Source organism: Rana temporaria, chromosome 3, assembly GCF_905171775.1.
Source record: "Rana temporaria chromosome 3, aRanTem1.1, whole genome shotgun sequence".
NCBI classification, from domain to species: domain Eukaryota; kingdom Metazoa; phylum Chordata; class Amphibia; order Anura; family Ranidae; genus Rana; species Rana temporaria.
Window position 1 is genome coordinate 84,830,671 of NC_053491.1, and position 22,195 is coordinate 84,852,865.

General features: G+C 42.0%; 1 protein-coding gene across 4 annotated transcripts in view; it reads right to left on the reverse strand.

The window, feature by feature from the left end:
* The window catches only part of SHF (Src homology 2 domain containing F), a 322,209-nt gene that overhangs the window by 162,407 nt on the left and 137,607 nt on the right, over positions 1-22,195 (reverse strand). For all 4 annotated transcript variants that reach the window (XM_040342834.1, XM_040342835.1, XM_040342836.1 and 1 more), the window contains exon 3: positions 14,691-14,906. In XM_040342834.1, the coding sequence (XP_040198768.1) occupies positions 14,691-14,906 (216 nt within the window). The remainder of the gene's footprint in view (positions 1-14,690; positions 14,907-22,195) is intronic.

The following is a 22,195-nucleotide window of genomic DNA, read 5'->3' on the forward strand; positions in this document are numbered from 1 at the left end:
CACAGCATACTGATGATGTGAAGAAGTGATATGATAATTTATTTGCAGCCTCTGTGCCATGTCCCCAGCGTCTGTCCCCCTCCTGTGTCATGTCCCCAGCCTCTGTCCCCCTCCTGTGTCATGTCCCCAGCCTCTGTCCCCCTCCTGTGTCATGTCCCCAGCCTCTGTCCCCCTCCTGTGTCATGTCCCCAGCCTCTGTCCCCCTCCTGTGTCATGTCATGTCCCCAATACCTGGTTTAATGATAATTTAAAAATCAAAATTTTCTGAGATACTGAATTTGGGGTTTTCACTAGCTGTAAGCCATAATCCTGAAAATTAAAAGAAAGAAATGCATCACTCCAAGTGTAAGGCCCCTTTCACATGTGCGGACCGTATGTCCGCTTTTTCATCCATCCGTTTGCGGATGAAAAAGGGACATACATTGGTCCCTATCTGATTGCGGGTGTCAGCGGATAAACATCCGCTGACACCCATAATCACCCGCCTCCACAAAGATCTGATTTTGCGGACTGAAGAAAACCCTATTTTTTCTTCCGTCTGCGGTCGGATCGGATGAACACGGACACACGGTCCATGTTCATCTGATCCCCCATTGGGGAGAGCAGAGAAAAGACAGGGCGGTCCCTGCACAGTGTGCGGGGACCGCCCTGTCAGCCACCGGCTCAGCAGGGATATACGGAGCGATCCCCGCTGAGCTTATGGACACACAGAGGCGGATCATTACTGATCTGCCCCGTGTGAAAGGGCCCTTTGGCATCTATATAAAATATATTGAATTACTGAAATAATTTTTTTTATGAAATTCGAGATTTATGAGATGCACCTGTGTGTATATGCTATACATATTATATATTAGATACACACACACACACACACACACACACACACACACACACACACACACACACACAGTGCATCTTAAAGGGAGCCTGGAAAGGTATTGTCCTAAACCTTTAGGAACCTTTTTCTACTCTGTGTTTTGTACCTCTCTGGCACACCATTTAGAATAACCTGAAATGCAGGGAAAGTGCTCTAGAGCCTGGGGAACAGACCGGCCATGTCTGTGGGCTAAAAGACTGTTGAAAGCTGGAAAATTGTATGTGAAGGCTGACAAGCTTTAGGAGTGGACAACCTGATAGTTAGGTTTAATGTGTATAGTTAGTGACAGGACATGGCCAGGACTTTTTTTTTTGTTTTAAAGTATTTCTCTTTGGAGCACTGTACAGCACCCGTATATAGCTTAGAAAATAGCATCGCTAACGGTTACACATCACTGGATTGGTATCTGTGCCTGAATGAGTTGCTCACCACCCCAGGCATTACACCCAATATCTCCCCAGCTCACAATATATAAAATGTGTTCTTTGTGGATAAAAACTTACAGTATATAAAGTGATAATCATATTTTTCAAATATGAAATGGATTTGGAGAGAATGAGGATATGTGAAATGGAGTGGAAAATGTCCCCTCTGCTCCTGTTCCAGTCACAACTGCAACAATTAAATTTAACATTCTGTGACAACAGTCACTGGCATAGGAAGTGGGATGAACCTCACCAACAGAAAAACAGACAGTACAAATCTGACAGCCATTTTGCTTTTTCACTTGTTTAAAGAGAAGGAGTGGCCTCAGTTATTGAGGACAAACAGATTCCATCTAAACGGCTTTACTACTCTTCCTGCAGTAGGAGAAACCTCTATTCTTTTAAGTATAGTTAGAACTAGAAAATCCAGTACTGAAAATCTTGCTTTGGTCTCCCGCCTATTAATATTTTTGTCTGACTCAACAAGCTCTTTAATCTGAAGAATAAAGTTAGAGTTACCAGCATTGTAAAATTTTCAACAGGTGAAATAATGTGTGGGCTAAATACGAAATGAATTAAAAAATAAAATAAAAAAAACACCTAAAAAAGGTAAGTGGTTTTATCAGTCGCAGCTGGTACTCAATTTGAGGGAGCGGCAAATAAACCCCCCCCTCGGTGGGAGACGCAGGGGGTGTCCCCCCCATGCGGGAGGCAGACATGAAGGTGGGGAACACCAGCAACACCCCCGTGGGAGGCAGACGACGGACACTCCGACCTCCCCTTTTCCTAAATCCCCTGTCCGAGCTGGGGTATGCTGGAGGCGGCTGAGTCGCTGTGGATGAGCCATCCCTGGAGACAGTGGTGACTGGTGGGTCGGTCAGGCATGCTCCTCTTTTGGTCAATTGGGAAACGGGTCTCAGGACCTGCTTCCTGATTGGCCAGGAGGAGAATCAGTGTGACAATAGCAAATATTTGCCATTGTCACACAACTGGGTGGGCTTAGTGCTTTTCACCCCGAGCTTGCCCTTTTTAAAGCCTAATAGAGCCTTAGGCTCTAATCACAAGCAAAAAATAAAACCCCACTGGAATCCATGCGTCCATCGCCCCGCATGCAGATTAGGGGGCCGGACACATGGATGGGGGGAGGCGCTTGTACGCCCCAATGGGCAATTGTGGTATAGCTTCCATATGCAGCATTATAATAGTGTTACATTTTAAGTATCTATTTTTTTCAATTTTAGACTCTCCATCTTAGATAGAGAGAGCCTCTAGCAAGACCAGGAAGAGAAGAGATAGACACCGGTGCTGGATCAAGATCAGGTTCAGGTATTCAAGGAGAGTCAGGGGGGGAGGGGGACTGAAAGGGAATTGAAAGTTTACCTTAATGCAGAGAATGCATTATGGTTAAAAAACAAAAAAAACACTTTAGGTGTGCCACAGACACTTATTGGGGACTTGTTACTTTAAAGAATACAAGACTTTACTCTTGCTCTGCAACATGTAGACTAAGGTGTCATCCTTTTCTTGGTGTAATTAGGCCTACAGTGTTGGCATGCCATTGCATTGAAACAGGAGATGTGGTAATGCCCTTTTGTGTATGTGTTCACATTCATCTTAAACTGATACCACTAAATATCCATGTCATTAAAACAAGTGTTTTTGTCTCTGCACAAAGAAAAAAGCTATGTTAATTTGAATGAGCATCAGTGCAGTTAAGAAGCAGATACAAACATTCATCTGAGTTATCTAGCAAGTCTCAATGATAATGTATGCACCTTCCACATGAGGTTTATATGCATAGAACAGCTATAAGTTTGTTTAAAAGCAACAAAAGGGAGTTTGACAAAATTAAAGGGCAATTGTGCATTCCTAGCCCTATAATTTCAAGAGGGTGTCAAAGGCTGGAAATTCTGCTTTATTCTTCATTTTCTGACTAAGGTTTTCTTTTAGTAATGGGTCTGCTTTTAATATCACTTGAGTTTCAGGATGGGGGGCTTGGCTATAGAAACAAAAACATGGCACCAAGTCTCCCCCTTAACTGAGCTCATAAAAATAGACACAAGTGTGTGAGGATAAAGGTTTAGGACTTGTGTTAATATTTTATGTATAATCTGGTATTAGAACTTTACATGCAAACATTCTGCTCATGTCTTGTATGATCATACTTCATGGGTGTACATTCATCTGACCACATTGTTTTAGAAGGAAATGGATACTATAATAATTTTGCCACAAAATTATATATACACTTACACAGTGTGTATACAATATAAATTAATTTCTTTAACACACACACACGCACACACACACACATTCTATCTATGAAGAGATAAAATCAGATATATTGTTGGAAGGATCCCTAATCCACACACAGTGTAAAGAAACATAATCAGCAAAAGATACGGTTTATAACCTGCAACTAAACTTTATGTGCCATGCTTCCTAAATACTTTGTAAGGCAGACTTACAATTCCATTACAAATAGATAGGCACATTAGCTGTGAGCAGCAGGAGGCAACTATTTTTAGAGGATTAAATCTAACAGTTATTCCAGCCAACATTATAGAAACTTGCACTTGAAAAAAAGGATTACATTAAAATCACACCAAAAAGGGGGCCAACAGGCAACTAGTGCATAAAAAAAAAATTAATTACAAATGCCAATCTAAAGAAATTATATTAAGTAGAGGAGTCAATAGCATCAGGAAGGTTTATACTTCATTTGTTCATTCTGAAAATGGTAAGGACTTGTGCCACCTTTAGGGTCAATTCACTAATGAGTAATTCTAGCTGCATTTGCATTTAATCACATGGTAATTTTCATTAAAATATTCATTTCATATATTGCATATATGTGGAATTGACATCTAAAACCTTTATTTTTCTTGGCTACTTATTTAATCTCATGAATTTTTATTGTTTTGACCCAATGCCCTTTTCACACTGGTGTGCTTTTGCCATGCTTTAGGGCGACAAAATCGCATAAAAATTATTCCCAATAAAAATTCTATGTAACTGTTTACACTGAAGGTGAGCTGTGCTTTGAAAAGCACTGCATGCTGCATCTTTGGTGCTGTTTTTCAAATGCGCACCAAAAAGCCATTTTCCATTGTCAATAGGAAAGCATCAAAAGCAGTATGAAAGGGTCCCCAACCCCTTCACGCCAACCGCACGCAAATATGTGGCCTCAGCTTGAAGGGGTTGTACAGAGGTAATGCCAACGGTCAGCTTTCTTATGATAACCAATGCGGCTAAAAAATCCCCCTGGGCTCTCCCATCCCACCCGCCAGCTAGCCGGAGAGTGAAACAAAGCCGGAATCGGCATCGATCGGGGCTCGGATCTAGTAACCCGGAAGCAATGTCATGACATCACTTCAGATTACAGGAGACTTAAAGGTGCTAAATTAAAAAAAAAAAATTACAGTATTCAAAACAGCCAAACTTGGCGTTTTGAAAGCTTAAGTGCAAAGGAGGGAAAAAATGTAATGAAATAAATAAGAAAAAACTAAAATAATCCCTCCGTGCTTCATGCACAGATTCAAATGCATATGCAAGTCACGACTGCAACTGTAAACAGTGTTCAAATCACACATGTGAGGTATGGCCACGATTCTTAGAGCAAGAGCAATAATTCTAGCACAGGACCTCCTCTAACTCTAAACAAGTAACCTGTAGAAATTTTTAAAATGTCGCCTATGAAGATTTTTAAGTACCGTAGTTTGTCGCCATTCCACGTGTGTGCGCAATTTTAAAGCATGACATATTAGGTATCTATTTACTTGCCATAACATCATCTCACATTATACAAAAAAAAATAAAAAATGGGGCTATGTTTACTTTTTTTTTTATTTATAAAACTGTTTCTTCCCCCCAAAAAAATGCATTTGAAAGACCGCTGTGCAAATACAAGTGCAAGCTATTTTTTTTCCCACTGAATCTCACCCAGAGAGCTGTAGCTTATTTCACATATTGCACATACAGTATGCATGGCTGGTGTATTTGGTGCCATTTAGAATGAATGGTACTGCAGTGTGCCTGTGAGAACAGTGGGTTTTCATGCACTGCAGGAACATGTGCAATATCCCACACCTTTCCACATTGCATGGGTGCGAACACAGCTGAACATAAAAGTTCAGGCTAAGACCAACTAACTCTAAATCTATTGACAGCCACACGATAAATCTAATATTATCTAACCCTGTAAAGCAAAAATTGCTAAAATATAATGAACCTTTTCTGAAGCCGGTCCAGTCTCCACCGGCAGATGCTGTGTGGAAGAGACAGCCGACGAGTAGAAGATGTCAGGAAAGGGATGTCAGCCATAGAGTTTCTATGGGGATTCTGTAGTCAGCTTGTTGCCTCTGTTGTCACTGACAGCTCAGCGTGGGACCGGCTGCAGAAAAGGTATGTATAGCGATTTTTGCTTTACAGGATTAGATAGAATAGATTTAGATTGTGGCTGCCATTAGATTTAGAGTTATTTTTAGGCTGAACTTCTACTTTAAGTTAATAAAACCATGATATGTTCTAGTTAGCGCAACAGTACCAAAGTTGTAACAGTTTCTATTCCTTATTTACTATATAAACTCTTTAATGACGTCTAGAAAATTAAAAAAAAAAAAAATTCTGTCCAAACAAACAGCAGCATATTTATGCAATTTCATGTTAGGTCAGATGGCATTTCCCTGTTATAGGAGAGTTTGCAAAGTTTAATGCTCCAGCACCTACCTATATTTCTAGCCATTATGTGGATTACCATGGTTAATCTGGGTGTGTATACTTTTGGGCGATATCCACAGGAACTAGGAGTGCTTCTAAACGTGAATGTGACATTACATTACTTACATATATAATTTAATAATCATCATCCGCAATGACATACCTCATGTAAAGTTCCATCACCTTCCTTCTCTTTTTGTATCAGTACTACAGGGATGGAGGTATGCCAATGCTGGTTATGTCAGGTCACACTTAAAGCAGTTGTATACTCCCAGATTATTATTTTTTTGGTTGTCACCTGTAAGGCCCCGTACACACGGTCGGACAAAACCGGTGAGAATGGTCCGACGGACCGTTTTCATTGGTTCACCGCTGAAGTGGCCTGATGTGTGTACACACCATCGTTCCAAAAACCGATCGGGTCAGAACGCGGTGACATCAAACACACGGCGTGCTGAATAAAACTAATTTCAATGCTTCCAAGCATGTGTCGACTTGATTCTGAGCATGCGCGGGTTTTGAACCAATGCTTTTCTGTACTAACCATCAGTTTGGACCGATCGGGCAGCGGCTGCACATATAGTAAATATCTCCTAAACGGTGCACTTTAATGAGATGTTTACACTACCTTTAACCGCTTAAGGCTCTTGCCTGTTTTTCAGACTGTGTTTAAAACAGTTTTTGCTAGAAAATTACTTAGAACCCCTAAACATTATATATTGTTTTTTTTCTAACACCCTAGAGAATAATATGGTGGTCATTGCAATACTTTTTGTCACACCGTATTTGCGCAGCGGTCTTACAAGCGTTCTTTTTTTTTCACTTTTTTTTATTAAAAAGATAAAACAGTAAAGGTAGCTCAATTTGTTGAGTAAAATGATACCCAACATGTCATGCTTAAAAATTGCGCCCGCTCGTGGAATGGCGTCAAACATCTACCCTTAAAAATCTCCATAGGCGACATTTAAAAAATTCTATAGGTTGCATCTTTGAGTTATAGAGAAGGTCTAAGGATAGAATTATTGGGCCAAATTCTCAAAAGAGATACGCAGGCGGAACTGCTGTTCAGCCTGCCTATCTCTGTGCCTAACTTTGGAAACGATCCTCAAAAGGCTTTTTCCAAAGTTAGGCAGAAGATCTGACATGTGTAAGACACTTACACGGTCAGATCTTAGGATGCAGTACCGCATCCGCCGCTGGGGGCATTTCTCATTGAAATGCCGCTTTGAGTATGCAAATGAGGACTTAAGCAGATCCACAACGCTTTTCAGCATTGTGATTTCTGCGTAAGTTCCGATTCGCTTGCGCAAAACTAGGGCTGGTTTTACAATGTGGAAAGTTAGTCACACCATGTAAAAGCCCATTCAAGCGACGGCATTTGGTATGCATTCCCGAGGGAGAACTCCACGGCAATTTGTAAAATCAAAACCGGCATGGGTTCCCCCCCAGGAGCATACCAGGCCCTTAGGTCTGGTATAGGTTGTAAGGAGACCCCCCCTACGCCGAAAAATCGACGTAGGGGGTCCCCCTACAATCCATACCAGACCCGTCCGTATCCAAAGCACGCTACCCGGCCGGTCAGGAATGGGAGTGGGGACGAGCGAGCACCCCCCCCCCCTCCTGAGCCATGCCAGGCCGCATGCCCTCAACATGGGGGGTTGGGTGCTCTGGGGCAGGGGGCGCACTGCGGGCCCCCCCACCCCAGAGCACCCTGTCCCCATGTTGATGAGGACAGGACCTCTTCCCGACAACCCTGGCCGTTGGTTGTCGGGGTCTGCGGGCGGGAGGCTTATCGGAATCTGGGAGCCCTCTTTAATAAGGGGGCCCCCAGATACCGGCCCCCCACCCTAAGTGAATGGATATGGGGTACATCGTACCCCTACCCATTCACCTGGAGGCAAAGTGATAGTTATTAAACACACAACACAAGGGTTTTTAAAATAATTTATTAGTCTGCTCCGGAGGCCCCCCCTGTCTTCTTTAGCTCTAATACCAGGGGGGGCTTCTTCTTCCACTCTCCGGGGGTCTTCTTCCGCTCTCCGGGGGGGGTTTCTTCTTCCGCTCTCCGGGGGGCTTCTCCGCTGCTCTCCGCTGTTGACTCGGCGCACCCCGGTTCTTCTCCAGCTGTCCGGTGCCTTCTCCTTCAGCGCTGGCTGCCTGCTATCTTCGTGTGTTAGCTCAATTACTAGCTGGCAGCCAGCGCGGTCTTCTGTGACGTCATGTTCTTCTCTTCTGTTCTTCTCCCTTCTTCTGATGTTGACTCGACACCTCTTCTCACTGCAATGATGGAAGCACGCCTTGCATCCCATTTATATAGGCATCACCGTCCCATCATGCTCCGGTAGGTACCCACGTGGTGGGTGCCTACCCACGTGCACCCACCACGTGGGTACCTACCGGAGCATGATGGGACGGTGATGCCTATATAAATGGGATGCAAGGCGCGCTTCCATCATTGCAGTGAGAAGAGGCGTCGAGTCAACATCGGAAGAAGGGCGAAGAACAGAAGAGAAGAACATGACGTCACAGAAGACCGCGCTGGCTGCCAGCTAGTAATTGAGCTAACACACGAAGATAGCAGGCAGCCAGCGCTGAAGGAGAAGGCACCGGACAGCTGGAGAAGAACCGGGGTGCGCCGAGTCAACAGCGGAGAGCGGCGAAGATAGAAGAAGACCCCTGGAGAGCTGGGAAGACCCCCGGAGAGCGGAGAAGCCCCCCCCCCCCGGAGAGCGGAAGAAGAAACCCCCCCAGAGAGCGGAGAAGACCCCCGGAGAGTGGAAGAAGAAGCCCCCCCTGGTATTAGAGCTAAAGAAGACAGGGGGGCCTCCGGAGCAGACTAATAAATTATTTTAAAAACCCTTGTGTTGTGTGTTTAATAACTATCACTTTGCCTCCAGGTGAATGGGTAGGGGTACGATGTACCCCATATCCATTCACTTAGGGTGGGGGGCCGGTATCTGGGGGCCCCCTTATTAAATGGGGCTGCCAGATTCCGATAAGCCTCCCGCCCGCAGACCCCGACAACCAAACGGCCAGGGTTGTCGGGAAGAGGTCCTGTCCTCATCAACATGGGGACAGGGTGCTCTGGGGTGGGGGGGCCCGCAGTGCGCCCCCCTGCCCCAGAGCACCCAACCCCCCCCATGTTGAGGGCATGCGGCCTGGCACGGCTCAGGAGGGGGGGGACGCTGGCTCGTTCCCACTCCCATTCCCGACCGGCCGGGTAGCGTGCTTTGGATACGGGTCTGGTATGGATTGTAGGGGGACCCCCTACGTCTATTTTTCGGCATAGGGGGGGGGTCTCCTTACAACCCATACCAGACCTAAGGGCCTGGTATGCTCCTGGGGGGGGAACCCATGCCGGTTTTTTCTTTGAAAATTGGCATGGAGTTCTCCCTCAGGAATGCATGCCGAGCGACGCTGTAAATTTTTCATTTTTTTTTTTTGTTTTCCCGGCGCGTATTTTTTTTTTCACCCGTCGCAACTTTATTGTCCCGTCGCAATCCACAAAGCCCGGTGTAAATTACGTTTGCGCGCTGCACGTCGGGAAAATTACTTCACACGCATGCGCAGTACGGCCGGCGCGGGAGCGCGCCTCATTTAAATAGTAATCGTCCCCCGGAGAGGAGGACCGCCTTGCGACGGAGGCACTTAAGTTACACGGCGTGCAATTTCTAGGTAAGTGCTTTGTGGATCGGGCACTTAGGTAGAAATTTTAAGGCCGTGTAACTTGACTGCTGAAATTTAAGTTAGGCTACGTTTTTGGGAATTTGGCCCATTGTTCTTGCTCTAACGATCGCGGCGATACTTCACTTGTGCGGTTTAAACACCGTTTTCATATGTGGGCACTACTCACGTATGCGTTCGCTCGTTGGGACGCTTGAATTTTTTTGGGGGGGTTTCTTATTATAATTCATGTTATTAACTTTGACACTGTTTTAAAAAAAAAAATACAAAATATATGGGTCACTTTTATTCCCATTACAAGGAATGTAAACATCCCTTAGAAAAGAAAAAGGCATGACAGGTCCTCTTAAATATGAGCTCTGGGGATAAAAAGTAGATGGTCATATCATATTAAAGTGGTGGTATAAAAAACAGATAAACAAATGTCACTGCACAAAGGCCAATTTCCCTCAGTCTAACCATGCCCAGACTATGTTTAGTCAAGGCCAAGGTGCGTGATTAGAAAACGAAAAAATATTAAGATATGCAAAAGGAGTTGTACCAGGTAGTTGAAGAAAATTAAATAACACCCAGACATTGCGTCTACACAGCAAATTGGTTTTTGCAAATGAGCAATGCTTCCTAATAGCAGTATCTCTGGAATTAGCCAGTGTAATAGAAGCTAATGAGATTTCCCATTCATTTAGAAAAAAAAAAAAAAAAAGGAGGCTGGTATTTAACTGGCCAGAACATGTTATTGTCATTTCTGTCAATGGCAATTTAGCACAAGCTTAATATCTGCAAGAATAGGTTTAGACAGGGAAAAATATACTAATTCCATCTCCGGATCTCTTTGTCCCCTCCTGCTGTTCATCATAAAATAGCTTTATCTTCTTTATGTTATATTGGCTCTGATAGGACACAGGCTTTATCTTGTTTAAACACAAGATGTCCATATCTAAATTCATTAAACATCTTAATACAATAAATGTAATGACATGAGTGACATTTATTTAAAGAGCATGTACTGGATGTATGTATGGATATATGTATGTATTAAAAGCGTACTGAACATGTATTGCAAACATTTCAGTCATTTCAGTGCTGCAGCAAATATCTTCTAACAGCCTCATTTGTAGTCATGTTTAAAGTATAGATAAAAGGCAATTTTTTTTTTCGTTTTGGTTAGAGTGAAGAGGGATTAGAGCACCTGTTGGTAGAGCTACACGATTAATCCTTAAAGAATAGAGATCGCGATTCAACATCTCTCGCGATCTTAACACAGCATTTCCTCGATTCAGTGCAGAGTTGTCTCCTCAAGCCGACAGCCTGCCAAGTTTATCACAACATCGCTCAGGTGAGATAAAGAGAAACATTGTAATATTTTGTTCTTTTAGATCAAAGCAATGAACTTATGTCTGTAAATGAGGTTGGTTTAACCACAATTTCACAGTGGGCCGCATCAGCATTATGATTGCCCTCAAAAGGGCTGGTTGTATCCCATCCCCTCACATTAGATGCCAAGAGCCACCCCACCATCACAAGTTGAGTCCCCCACATCACAGTGCACCCCCTTTTCCTTATGCTGCTGCTAAGAAGCTGGATACATTGCTTGAAAGCAGAAAGTAGGGGTTTGGATGAGGACCAGAGGAGGGCTTGAGCTTTCCTGCAGCTGCAGGAGAGGTGCAAGGGCCACATGAAATGGCCTGGAGGGCCGGATTCGGCCTGCGGGCCTTGTGTTTGACACCTGTGATTTAAAGACTAAACCTTTTTCTGACATTTGTTTCTTACAAGTCAAAAATCTATTTTTTTTGCTAGAACCCTAGCAAATTTTGCCAATTACTTAGAACCCCAAGCATATATTTTTTCTTAGCTGAAATCCCAGGGATTAAAATGGCAGTTGTTACAATATTTTACATCACACTTGCGCAGCAGTCTTTCAAATGCAATATTTTTGGTATAAAATACACTTTACTGTTTTTTTATTTATTTTTTATTCATTAAATTTAGCCCAATTTTTTTGTATAATGTGAAAGATGTTACGCCACGAGAATCGAGAGAGAATCGCAATCTTTACTCTAAGCAAAAAAAAAACGTGCTTCTCATTTTAGCCAGAATCGTCCAGCTCTATTGTTTGAATTGCTTTCTGCGTCCCTCATAGGACTTAACCATTTAACCCCCGGACCATATTGCTGGTCAAAGACCAGAGTACTTTTTGCGATTCGGCACTGCGTCGCTTTAAGTGACAATTGCGCGGTCGTGCGATGTGGCTTCCAAACAAAATTGGCGTCCTTTTTTTCCCACACATAGAGCTTTCTTTTGGTGGTATTTGATCACCTCTGCGGTTTTTAGTTTTTGCGCTATAAACAAAAATATAGCTACAATTTTGAAAAAAAATTATATTTTTTACTTTTTGCTATAATAAATATCCCCCAAAAATATATAAAAAAAAACTTTTTTTTCCTCAGTTTAGGCCGATACGTATTCTTCTACATATTTTTCGTAAAAAAAAACGCAATAAGCGTTTATTGATTGGTTTGCGCAAAAGTTATATCGTTTACAAAATAGGGGGTATTTGTATGGCATTTTTATTAATATTTTTTTTTTTACTAGTAATGGTGGAGATCAGCAATTTTTTTCTGTATTGCGACATTATGGCGGACACTTCGGACACTTTTTTGGACCATTGGCATTTTTATAGCGATCAGTGCTATAAAAATGCATTGGATTACTATAAAAATGTCACTGGCAGTAAATGGGTTAACACTAGGGGGCGGGGAAGGGGTCAACTATGTCCCTGGGTGTGTTCTAACTGTAGGGGGGGGTGGCCTCACTAGGGGAAATCACTGATCTTCTGTTCATACATTGTATGAACAGAGGATTAGCATTTCCCCCCCCTGACAGGACCGGGAGCTGTGTGTTTACACACACAGCTCCCGGTCTCCGCTCTGTAACGAGCGATCGCGTGTGCCCGGCGGCGATCACGCCTGCCGGGTACGCACACGGGAGTCGGGGGCGCGCGCGCCCCTAGTGGCCTACGAGAGAGCCAACGTAGAGCTACGGGCTCTCGCGCAGGAGCCAACCTGCCGCCGTAGAATGACGGCAGCAGGTCGGCAAGTAGTTAAAGTGGTAGTAAACTCTATACTACCCCTTGCACCTACATGAAAGCCCATAATGAGACTTACCGGTAGCTACTGTGAATATCTCCTAATCTCAGTTTAGGAGATATTCCGAGTTCATGCAGCTGACATCATCGGCGCATGCGCTCTAAAGGTCCAGCTTACAGTGTCGGATCTTCAGTGCCTCGTTCTAAAATTAAGTTTCTCATATTTGACAGGATTTTTTTTTTTTTTTAACCATCAGCGGTTTACTACCACTTTAAAAGTGAAATCTAGTTATCAATCATGGCAGATTACAAGAAAATAAATAATAATAATAATAATAATAATAATAATAATAATAAGAAGAAGAAAAAAAAATTAACACACTCCCACACGCAAACACTTTACATTCTACACAATGCTTTGTTCAGCTGCCACCTCATTTTGCATGCACGGTTTTATGTTATGCTTTAATTATTAAGCAAACAACATTCTAAATAAACATCCCTGAATCTAAAATAAAACACAAAAACAGTATTATGAATGAAAAAATTATGTCAGCATCTAAAACTATAATTACTGTCTCTATATCAATGTCATGAACAATAAAATTAAACAATATAATTTTACTACACTGAACTATAGACCTATATGAATGAAATCTTACCAGAAAATCATTTATGATTTAAAGAAAGTGTATTATTAAGTTAGCAAAAGAGAAAAATGCCAACAGTGGTTCAAGAATAGCAGGGTCCAATAAAAGGATAGGGGATCGTCCCCTGCCTCATGCTCATGTTCCATGCTTTAACCCCTACGTCACTGCTGGGTCCTTCAATGACATAGCGGTCAGAGGGTGGAACTATGGCATACAACACTCCCTGAAATGTTGAATGCCAAAGCTGTGGCATGAAGGAAACCAGGGATGCCAGAAAGTTGAGCATATTGCCGCTTCTCTAGCAGGGAACTTTCTAATCTGCAAATAATTAGAAGTGGACAATGTCACTACCGGGCATATATCTATCTCAACAACACTGTATGTTTAGAAATAACTATTTTAGTTGCTTCGAAGATAAGGTAAGTTTATTGAACTAAGCGTTTTATTAAGCGTTTTGATAGTTTTGCTGCAATTGTTTTTCATCGGTTTGTAAAATAGGCTATTAAAGGAATGCTTTCTTGATTTGCTGTACTCAGTCAAAACAAGGCTTCAGAAAGTGAATACAAAATATATTCTTATATTATTCTGGATGACCTCATATCGTTTGTGCTACCGAAGGTTGCTGTATGCCATGGGTGCTCAAACCTGTGGACCTCCAGCTGTTGCGGAACTACAAGTCCCACGAGGAATTGCAAGCTGCCGACAATTACAAGCATGACTCCCAAAGGCAGACGCATGACGGGACTTGTAGTTCTGCAACAGCTGGAGAGCCACAGGTTGAGCACCCATGCTGTAGACTTCAAAAAGGCAACACTTTTGGCTGTGTTGAATACCTGGTTCCCTGTTTGTACTCAGGGTTTTCCCCATGTCGGAATCACGCCACTCCAGTACACATTAATGAATCTGAGGTCAGTGAGATGAATCATTGAGTATAGCAGGAGAACCAGGAATCCAGCAATCACAAAATGTTGAATTCTATAGAGTCCCCAGGGAATTTTGCTTTGTTACAGAGCATTTCAGTGGTGCAGGTAGGAGGAAAAAGGAGAGTACTTTCTTCATCACGCGGGCCACATTTATTGGCAGTTTAATGTTAAAAAAGAAAAAAAAAAATTCTAACAGTGGACAGATGTACTTATATATTATACTATATCTGCCCAACTAAGTGTCCATACCTTCTAGTCCTCATTGTTTAGGTTTAGCTTAAGATAGGCAAGTGGTGACTACACTGTACTGTACTGTAAACTCACCTGCAAATGCTTTTGAAATTCGATCCTTCTTCCATTCCCAAGGCTGGTCATATTCTTCTGGAGGCCGCTCATCATCTTGTGGCAATCTGGATTCTCGAGGACGCTGATCTGACTTTTCACAATCTGAATCGATTCCATTTTCGGATGGCTCATATGGGGTGTCATATAAGTGTAAAGGTTTTCCAGGCAGTTCTTTGGATCCCCTTCTGCGGATTTCTACAAAGCAAAAAAATAATATATATTAATGTTTTTATATATGTAGATCTCAATTTTGAAAGTAAAATTCAGCATAATACAAAGCTTGGGGAATACAATGGCAAAAAACAGTATCCGCACAGAGCATTAACCCATTTTCGCATGGGAATCATCTTTAGTGGTCGGTGGTCTGATTTTCTCCCACAACCCAAAAACAGTTGAGCAAATATTGTGCGACATAACTCACCATGCTATTCTATAGGAACATGTGTGCGAAAAGGAGAAATGTGGGTCCCTTGCCGACCAGTCACAAACCTGGTACATCACTGGTCTTCAAGTGGTTGTACCAGGATGATGTCTGGCAGCAACAGGGTTGTTGGTTCAAATCCCAACCACAACATTATCCGCCTGGAGTTTGCATGTTCTCTCTGTGCGGGTTTCCTTCCAAACTCCAAAGAGATGGATCTTTGAATCCAAATTGGATTCTGTCTAAATTGGTCCTAGTACAGTGCCTTTAAAAAGTATTCACACCCCCCCCCCCCCCTGGCTTTTTACCTATTTTGTTACTTTACAGCCTTTAGTTCAATGTTTTTTTAAATCTGAATTATATGTGATGGATCAGAACACAATACTCTAAATTGGTGGTGTACAATTATAATATATACATAAAACAAATTTTCAGAAATAAACTGATAATTGCCACATGCGTATGTATTTGCCCCCTTTGCCTATATAAAGCTCTGGTGCAACAAATTACCTTCAGAAGTCACATAATTAGTGAAGTGATGTCATCCTGTGTGCAATCTAAGTGTCACATGATCTGTCATTACATATACACGAAAAGCCCCAGAGTCTGCAACACCTAAGCAAGAAGCCCCACTAACCAAACACTGCCATGAAGACCAAGGAACTCTGCAAACAAGGGACAATTTTGTTGAGAAGTACACATCAGGGTTAGGTTATAAAAAAAAAATATATACAAATCTTTGATGATCCATCAAATTTATCAAATCTACCATAATAAAATGGCAAGAACATGACACAACAGCAAACCTGCCAAGAGACGGTCGCACACCAAAACTCACGGACCGGGCAAGGAGGGCATTAATCAGAGAGACAGCACAGAGACCTAAGGTAACCCTAGAGGACCCAGAGTTCCACAGCAGAGACTGGAGTATCGGTACATAGGACGACAATAAGCTGTACGCTCCATAGGAGTTGAGCTTTATGGCAGAGTGGCCAGAAGAAATCTAGCAAAAAACAAAATAGCACGTTTTGAGTTTGCGAAAAGGCATGTGGGAGACTTCCAAAATGTGTGGAGAAAGGTGCTCTGGTCTGACGAGACTAAAATTGAACTTTTTGGCCATCAAAGAAAATGCCATGTCTGGCGCAAACCCAACACATTACATCACCCAAAGAACACCATCCCCACAGTGAAACATGGTGATGGCAGCATCATGCTGTGGGGATGTTTTTCAGCAGTTGGGACTGGGAAAATGGTATGGCCTTGTCAAAGCCCAGACCTCAATCCAATAGAAAATTTGTGGTCAGACTTAAAGACTGCTGTTCAGAAGCGCAAACCATCCAACTTGCTGGAGCAGTTTTGCAAGGAGGAATGGGCAAAAATCCCAGTGGTAAGTTGTGGCAAGTTCATAGAGACTTATCCAAAGCGATTTGGAGCTGTGATAGCTGCAAAAAGGTGTCTCTACAAAGTATTGACTTTAGGGGGGTGAATAATTATGCACATTGACCTTTTCTGTTATTTTGTCCTATTTGTTGTTTGCTTCACAATAATATTAATAAAAAATAAAAAAAAACATTGTCAGAGTTGTGGGCACGTTCTGAAAATTAAATGATGCAAATCAAACAATCCATGTTAAATTCCAGGCTGTGAGGCAACAAAACACGAACAATGCCAAGGGGGTGGGGGGGGGACACAAATACTTTTGTAAAGGCACTGTATGTGTATGTATAAATGCGAGTTAGGGACCTTAGATTGTGTAAGCTCCTTGAGGGCGTGGACGGATATGAACATACAGTATACATGTAAAGCGCTGCGTAAATTGACAGTGATATACAAGTACCTGAAACAAAAAAAATAATCATACACACACACACAAACACACACACGCCTAGTGGAAAAACATGTCAGAATATAAAACTTATTTCTGCTGGCTTTTTAAATAAAGAAATGCTATTTTTTTCCTTGCGTCATTCTTGTTGCTGGCACCATTTGTTATGAAAGACATTTTAACTGCTTTAGATATGTTTAGCCATGGCATGCTAAAGAGGTGTAGCCCCCATATACAAGCCTAATACATTGGTAGGCACCAAATCCAAGGTGATGCCTATAAGAGCAAGTCCATTTACACAAAAAAGGGTGTTTTATTACAAATTGATAAAAAGGGGATTAGCCTTTTTTTATGAAGTTAAACAGGGGAAATCTAATGCCTACTAAACCTTTGCCAGCCTAGGCAATGGTCCATGTGGCTTTTCCAAAATCCCCAGGCAGGAAAACTCTCCAAATCTTTTTAAACACGCATTTCCCATTTTCATTTTTTCCCCCTCACACAAAATTCTTAAAAGGAAAAGCACTATGCATATTTAAACATACAAAATTAACTACTGCTCGTGATGTATCTTTTTGTTAGACAAAAAATATATTTCATGATGGCTGAAAAGTCAATAGCGCTGTTAAATTGGCTGTTCATGAAAAGCTAAAGCAATTGTTCACAGAAAAACCCTACAGCTGTGAAAAAAGCTTAAGAATGGAATGAACCTGAGAGACCTGCAGTGCAAATCTATATACACAGCGGTGTCCTAAAGAATGCCGCTCCGATTCAGGAGTTAATTTTTTACCTACACTAATTCCTAGCAGCACGCTTTACAGCAGCGCTGGAATACAGCCAATGATGATCTGTGCGCCTTTCCGAATCCACTTTAATCACTGAATGCTGGGTATTGTCCTATGCTGCTTAAAACCAAAACATCAATAATGACAGCACTGCTCTGGCAATCAGTCACATCTTGTAACACAAATGTTTGCTTAGATTTTCTCCCATGCCAGTGATGTATTAACTGGCTATGAGCATGGCAGATCAATATTATTATGAGTTGATCCATCTCCTTCAGCTGCTGTATTACAGCTCTATTTTCAGTCTATACTAAAAAAAGAACAGGGCTAAGGAACAGGATAAAATTGCAAACTACTGTATATCTACTATGATGCTCATTCTGCAGTCTAACCCATCTTGAAAATACCCCATTTTATTTGAACAGCTAAAACTTTAAAGTGCATATCAAGCTACTCTGCAAAACACGTTTTTCTATAATTATATGCAGTAACATTCAAACCTTCCCCCTCAAAAAAAATAAATAAAATACAAGGATTTAAACAAATAAGTGAAGTTATTAAAGTGGTATTTAAAACAAAAATCGAATATATTGCAGCTAACAAATCCTTACATGTGGTAGTTGCATTACAATTTTTTTTTTTAAAGCTGTTTATCCCTTTATTTTCACCCGGTGATCTGGTCAGTAACACTAGTTGTCTGAGGGTGGCTCCATTTTGGAGCAGTTTCATATATGTAGGTGCATCTTATTAGCACAAATTCCATTTCCATATAGCCTAAATGTCCTGGTGCAGTGCTGACATCCCATACATATGCTTGTGGTAGTGAGAAACGCACTTTCCAAGATGAAGATGGAGTTTGACTAGTACTGGATAATAAAATCAGTCATACACAGATTCCCCCACTTTCTCTGCCACCTGCCCAGTGATCAACCGCACAGGAGGCACCCCCTACCCCCCAATCCATATGCAGTGTGCCGGACGCATGAAATTTAATTTTTTTCTAGCACATGATTAGAACCTGAGGCTCCAATTGGCTTAAAAAAAGTGGGCTCAGGGCCACCCAGTTGTGTCACAATAGTGAATATTTGCTATTGTCTTCCTGCTTCTCCTCCCTGCCAATTAGGAGGAGAAGGAGAAGTGACCCCCACACCATAATCCCCCCTCCACCAAATGAATTGGACCAGTGCACAAACAACGTCCATAAAGACCTAGATGAGCGAGTTTGGGGGTGGGAGTCCTGACCTCAACCCAATAGAACACCTTTGGGATTAATTGGAGCGGAGACTGCGAGCCAGGACTTTTCGTCCAATATTAGTGCCTGACCTCACAAATGCGCTTCATGGAATAATGGTCAAACATTCCTAAACCTTGTGGACAGCCTTCCCAGCAGAGTCAAAGCTGTTATAGCTGCAAAGAGTGGTCCAACTCAATACTGAACCCTACAGACTAAGACTGGGATGTCATTAATGTTCATGTGCGTGTAAAGACAGTCATCACAATACTTTTGACAATAAAGTGTATTTATAAAATAAAATCTTGCCTATTGCCCAAAGTTTTTTTTGCACAGTCCATGCCCATGTAGAAATAAACAAAGTTGATCATATACAACAGCTTTTCTGTGTTTTTCCCCCATTATGTATTGTTTTCATGTAAAGAACTTGGAAACAGAGGGCCTGATCCACAAAAGGGATACGCCGGCGTATATACTGATACGCTGTCGTATCCCTGTTTCTATCTATGGAACTGATCTACAGAATCAGTTTCTCATAGATAGGCAGAAGATTCGACATGTGTAAGGAACTTACACTGTTGGATCTTAGGATGCAGTACCGCAGCCGCCGCTGGGGGCATTTCTCGTCGAAATCCAGCGTCGGGTATGCAAATTAGCACTTCCGGAGATCCACAAAGCTTTTACGCTTCGTTTTTTCTCCGTAAGTATTAGTTTGCTGTCGCAAAATTAGGGCTGCTTTTACAAGGTGTAAACTTAGTACACCATGTAAAAGTAGACCCTTCTATCCCGCGTCGCTGTCATAAAAAAAAAAAAAGAATTTTCCCGCCGCAACTCTTTTTTTTTTTTTACGCCCGTCGCGATTCTCAAAACCCAGCGCTACGTAAATCCACGCAAAGCACGTCGGGAAAAAACGTCAGGAGCATGCGCAGTAATTTAAATGGGACTCGCCCCATTAGATTAGGCACGCCTTGCGCCGGACGGATTTAAGTTACACCGCTCAAAATTTCTAGGTAAGTGCTTTGTGGATCAGGCACTTAGGTAGAGATTTTGTGGCGGTGTAACTTAAATAGGAAAATTTAAGTTACGGCCGCTCTTTGTGGATCAGGCCCAGACTGTGTATGGCTATGCGAATTTCATAAATGTATTTTACATTGTAGTACATTTATATTCTCCCAGGATTCTGCAGACATAATAATCTGCTGAATGTATATTATGCAAATGTATGTGAATCCTTAGCATTCTGGATGGATCATTTAAGATCCTTAAAGATGAAGTAAATATATGTCTAATGTTTGTACCTATAGGCAAGCATATAAAAAGGCTTACCTATGGGTACTGTAAATATCTCCTAAACTTGCACCGTTTTAAGAGACATTTACTGTATACTGTGCCGATTACTACATCGTCTGAAGGTACGCCCGCCCATGCCATTTCTTCAGAGCCCTGTCCCACAAACCCAAAAGGAAGAGGGGCGAAGAGGGATGCGGCCTCCAGCGGGGACTACGAGGGCTTTGTTTGCATGCAAGTGTCACATAATGTGCCCGTATGCGATGCATACTAGTACATTATGCCTTTACTTTGCAGGCAATAAGCCTCTTTAAATTAAAATGTGCAGGTTAAAAAGGAACATCCAGAAGTTGGCCTGCAAACTGGATGGATAGAAAATTTAAGTGCAGTACGTGTATGTTAATGTAAAATATATATCATACCCATTTTACATGTTCATAAGAATTTTACCTTCCTACATTCTTCTCTGTTCCATTTCTTTTCAATAGGGGTAAAGCAATTTGGCCTTAGGTCTGGATTGCCCAGTAGAATTTCCTTCTGTCCATTTAAATATATAGAACCAATTTATACATGGCATGTCCTTTTCTATTGGCTTCATACAAATACAATTTTAAAAAACTGGTGATATAACCCCAGAAAGACCCTTCTCTTTACAGAAGCACGGAAAAAAAAAAAAAAACACTTTGAGGCAACAACATTCACTCCACCCTTAGACCAGCTCTGCAGACCCATCTCATTATGGATTAAATCATTATGTATTGATTTATGCAGGTTGAAGGACAGTGGTCTGTAACTAAAGCTTTTAATCACTTAGAGATATAAAACAGTCACTTCAATTAAGAAGCCATGATGGAGAGAATAACTACATAGTATCCCCAGGCATTTTCCTAATGAGACATCTCAATAACTGCATTAAAAAATAAAGACAACAAAACCTAAAATACATCAACTACCAATAACACTGCCAAACTGTGTGATTCTCCAAGAGCCCTTTTTTAGTTAAAGTTAAACTCCATTGTGTATGCATATGCAAGGTCACCGCAGCATGAGATCAATATATTCTGCCAACTTTATCCAAACATGGTCTAGAGAGAAAAAAACGTTGTGGTCCTACGTTCGCAAATGGACCAAACGTGTCCTGTAGTTTTCATGTAATGCATTCAAATGCAAGGGTTGCATTAAAGGCTGTATTACTTTATCTAACTCCCTACTACAGCAGACTCCCTCGATCCATGTGACCAGACTGCTGCAGCCTCCTCTGCAAGCTGCTCCAAGGTTACAATCTTGTCCCCACCATGTACAATACAAGGTTAATATCCTTGTGCTGTACAAGATGACACAAAGGCTCCAATACTATAAAATGGCATGCACCCTTTAGGGCAAGCAGCTTAAAGAATTACCACCTTATCTCAGAAAATACAAATTTTAGCCATTAGGGGGGTCTAGGTGGAGCTCCCAGACATGGCTAATCTGGGAGGGTTGTGGTGAACACGCTCAATCATAAATGCCTGCAACACTGACCTGGTTAACAGAGTTTCATTAAGCCATTTTCTGGGGAAGTCTTCCAGAAAGACACATTTTGACTTTTCCAAGAACCTGACAAACCTTAATTGTTTTTCATTGTGACCAATTTTCAAGGTCATCCATTTTGGATTTGAGTGTACCCATCTTCGTAGCTGAGTGACAAGCTAAATGACATAGGGGGGCAAGAGTGTTCTCTATAGTAGGGATATGGTCTTCTGCTGCCATTGTATGGTCTTACAGGGCATGAACATTTTGCTTAAACAAGTGGGAAATTAACATGTATAGTCTATTAGTGTGGGGAGGGAGGCTTTTCAATCATACATGGCCTCCACATTTTGATTCAGTGTAGGCTCAGCCTATGTGTCTGCCACACCTACCTCTGGCAACTGAGAGACAGACTGCAGATTAGGGTGT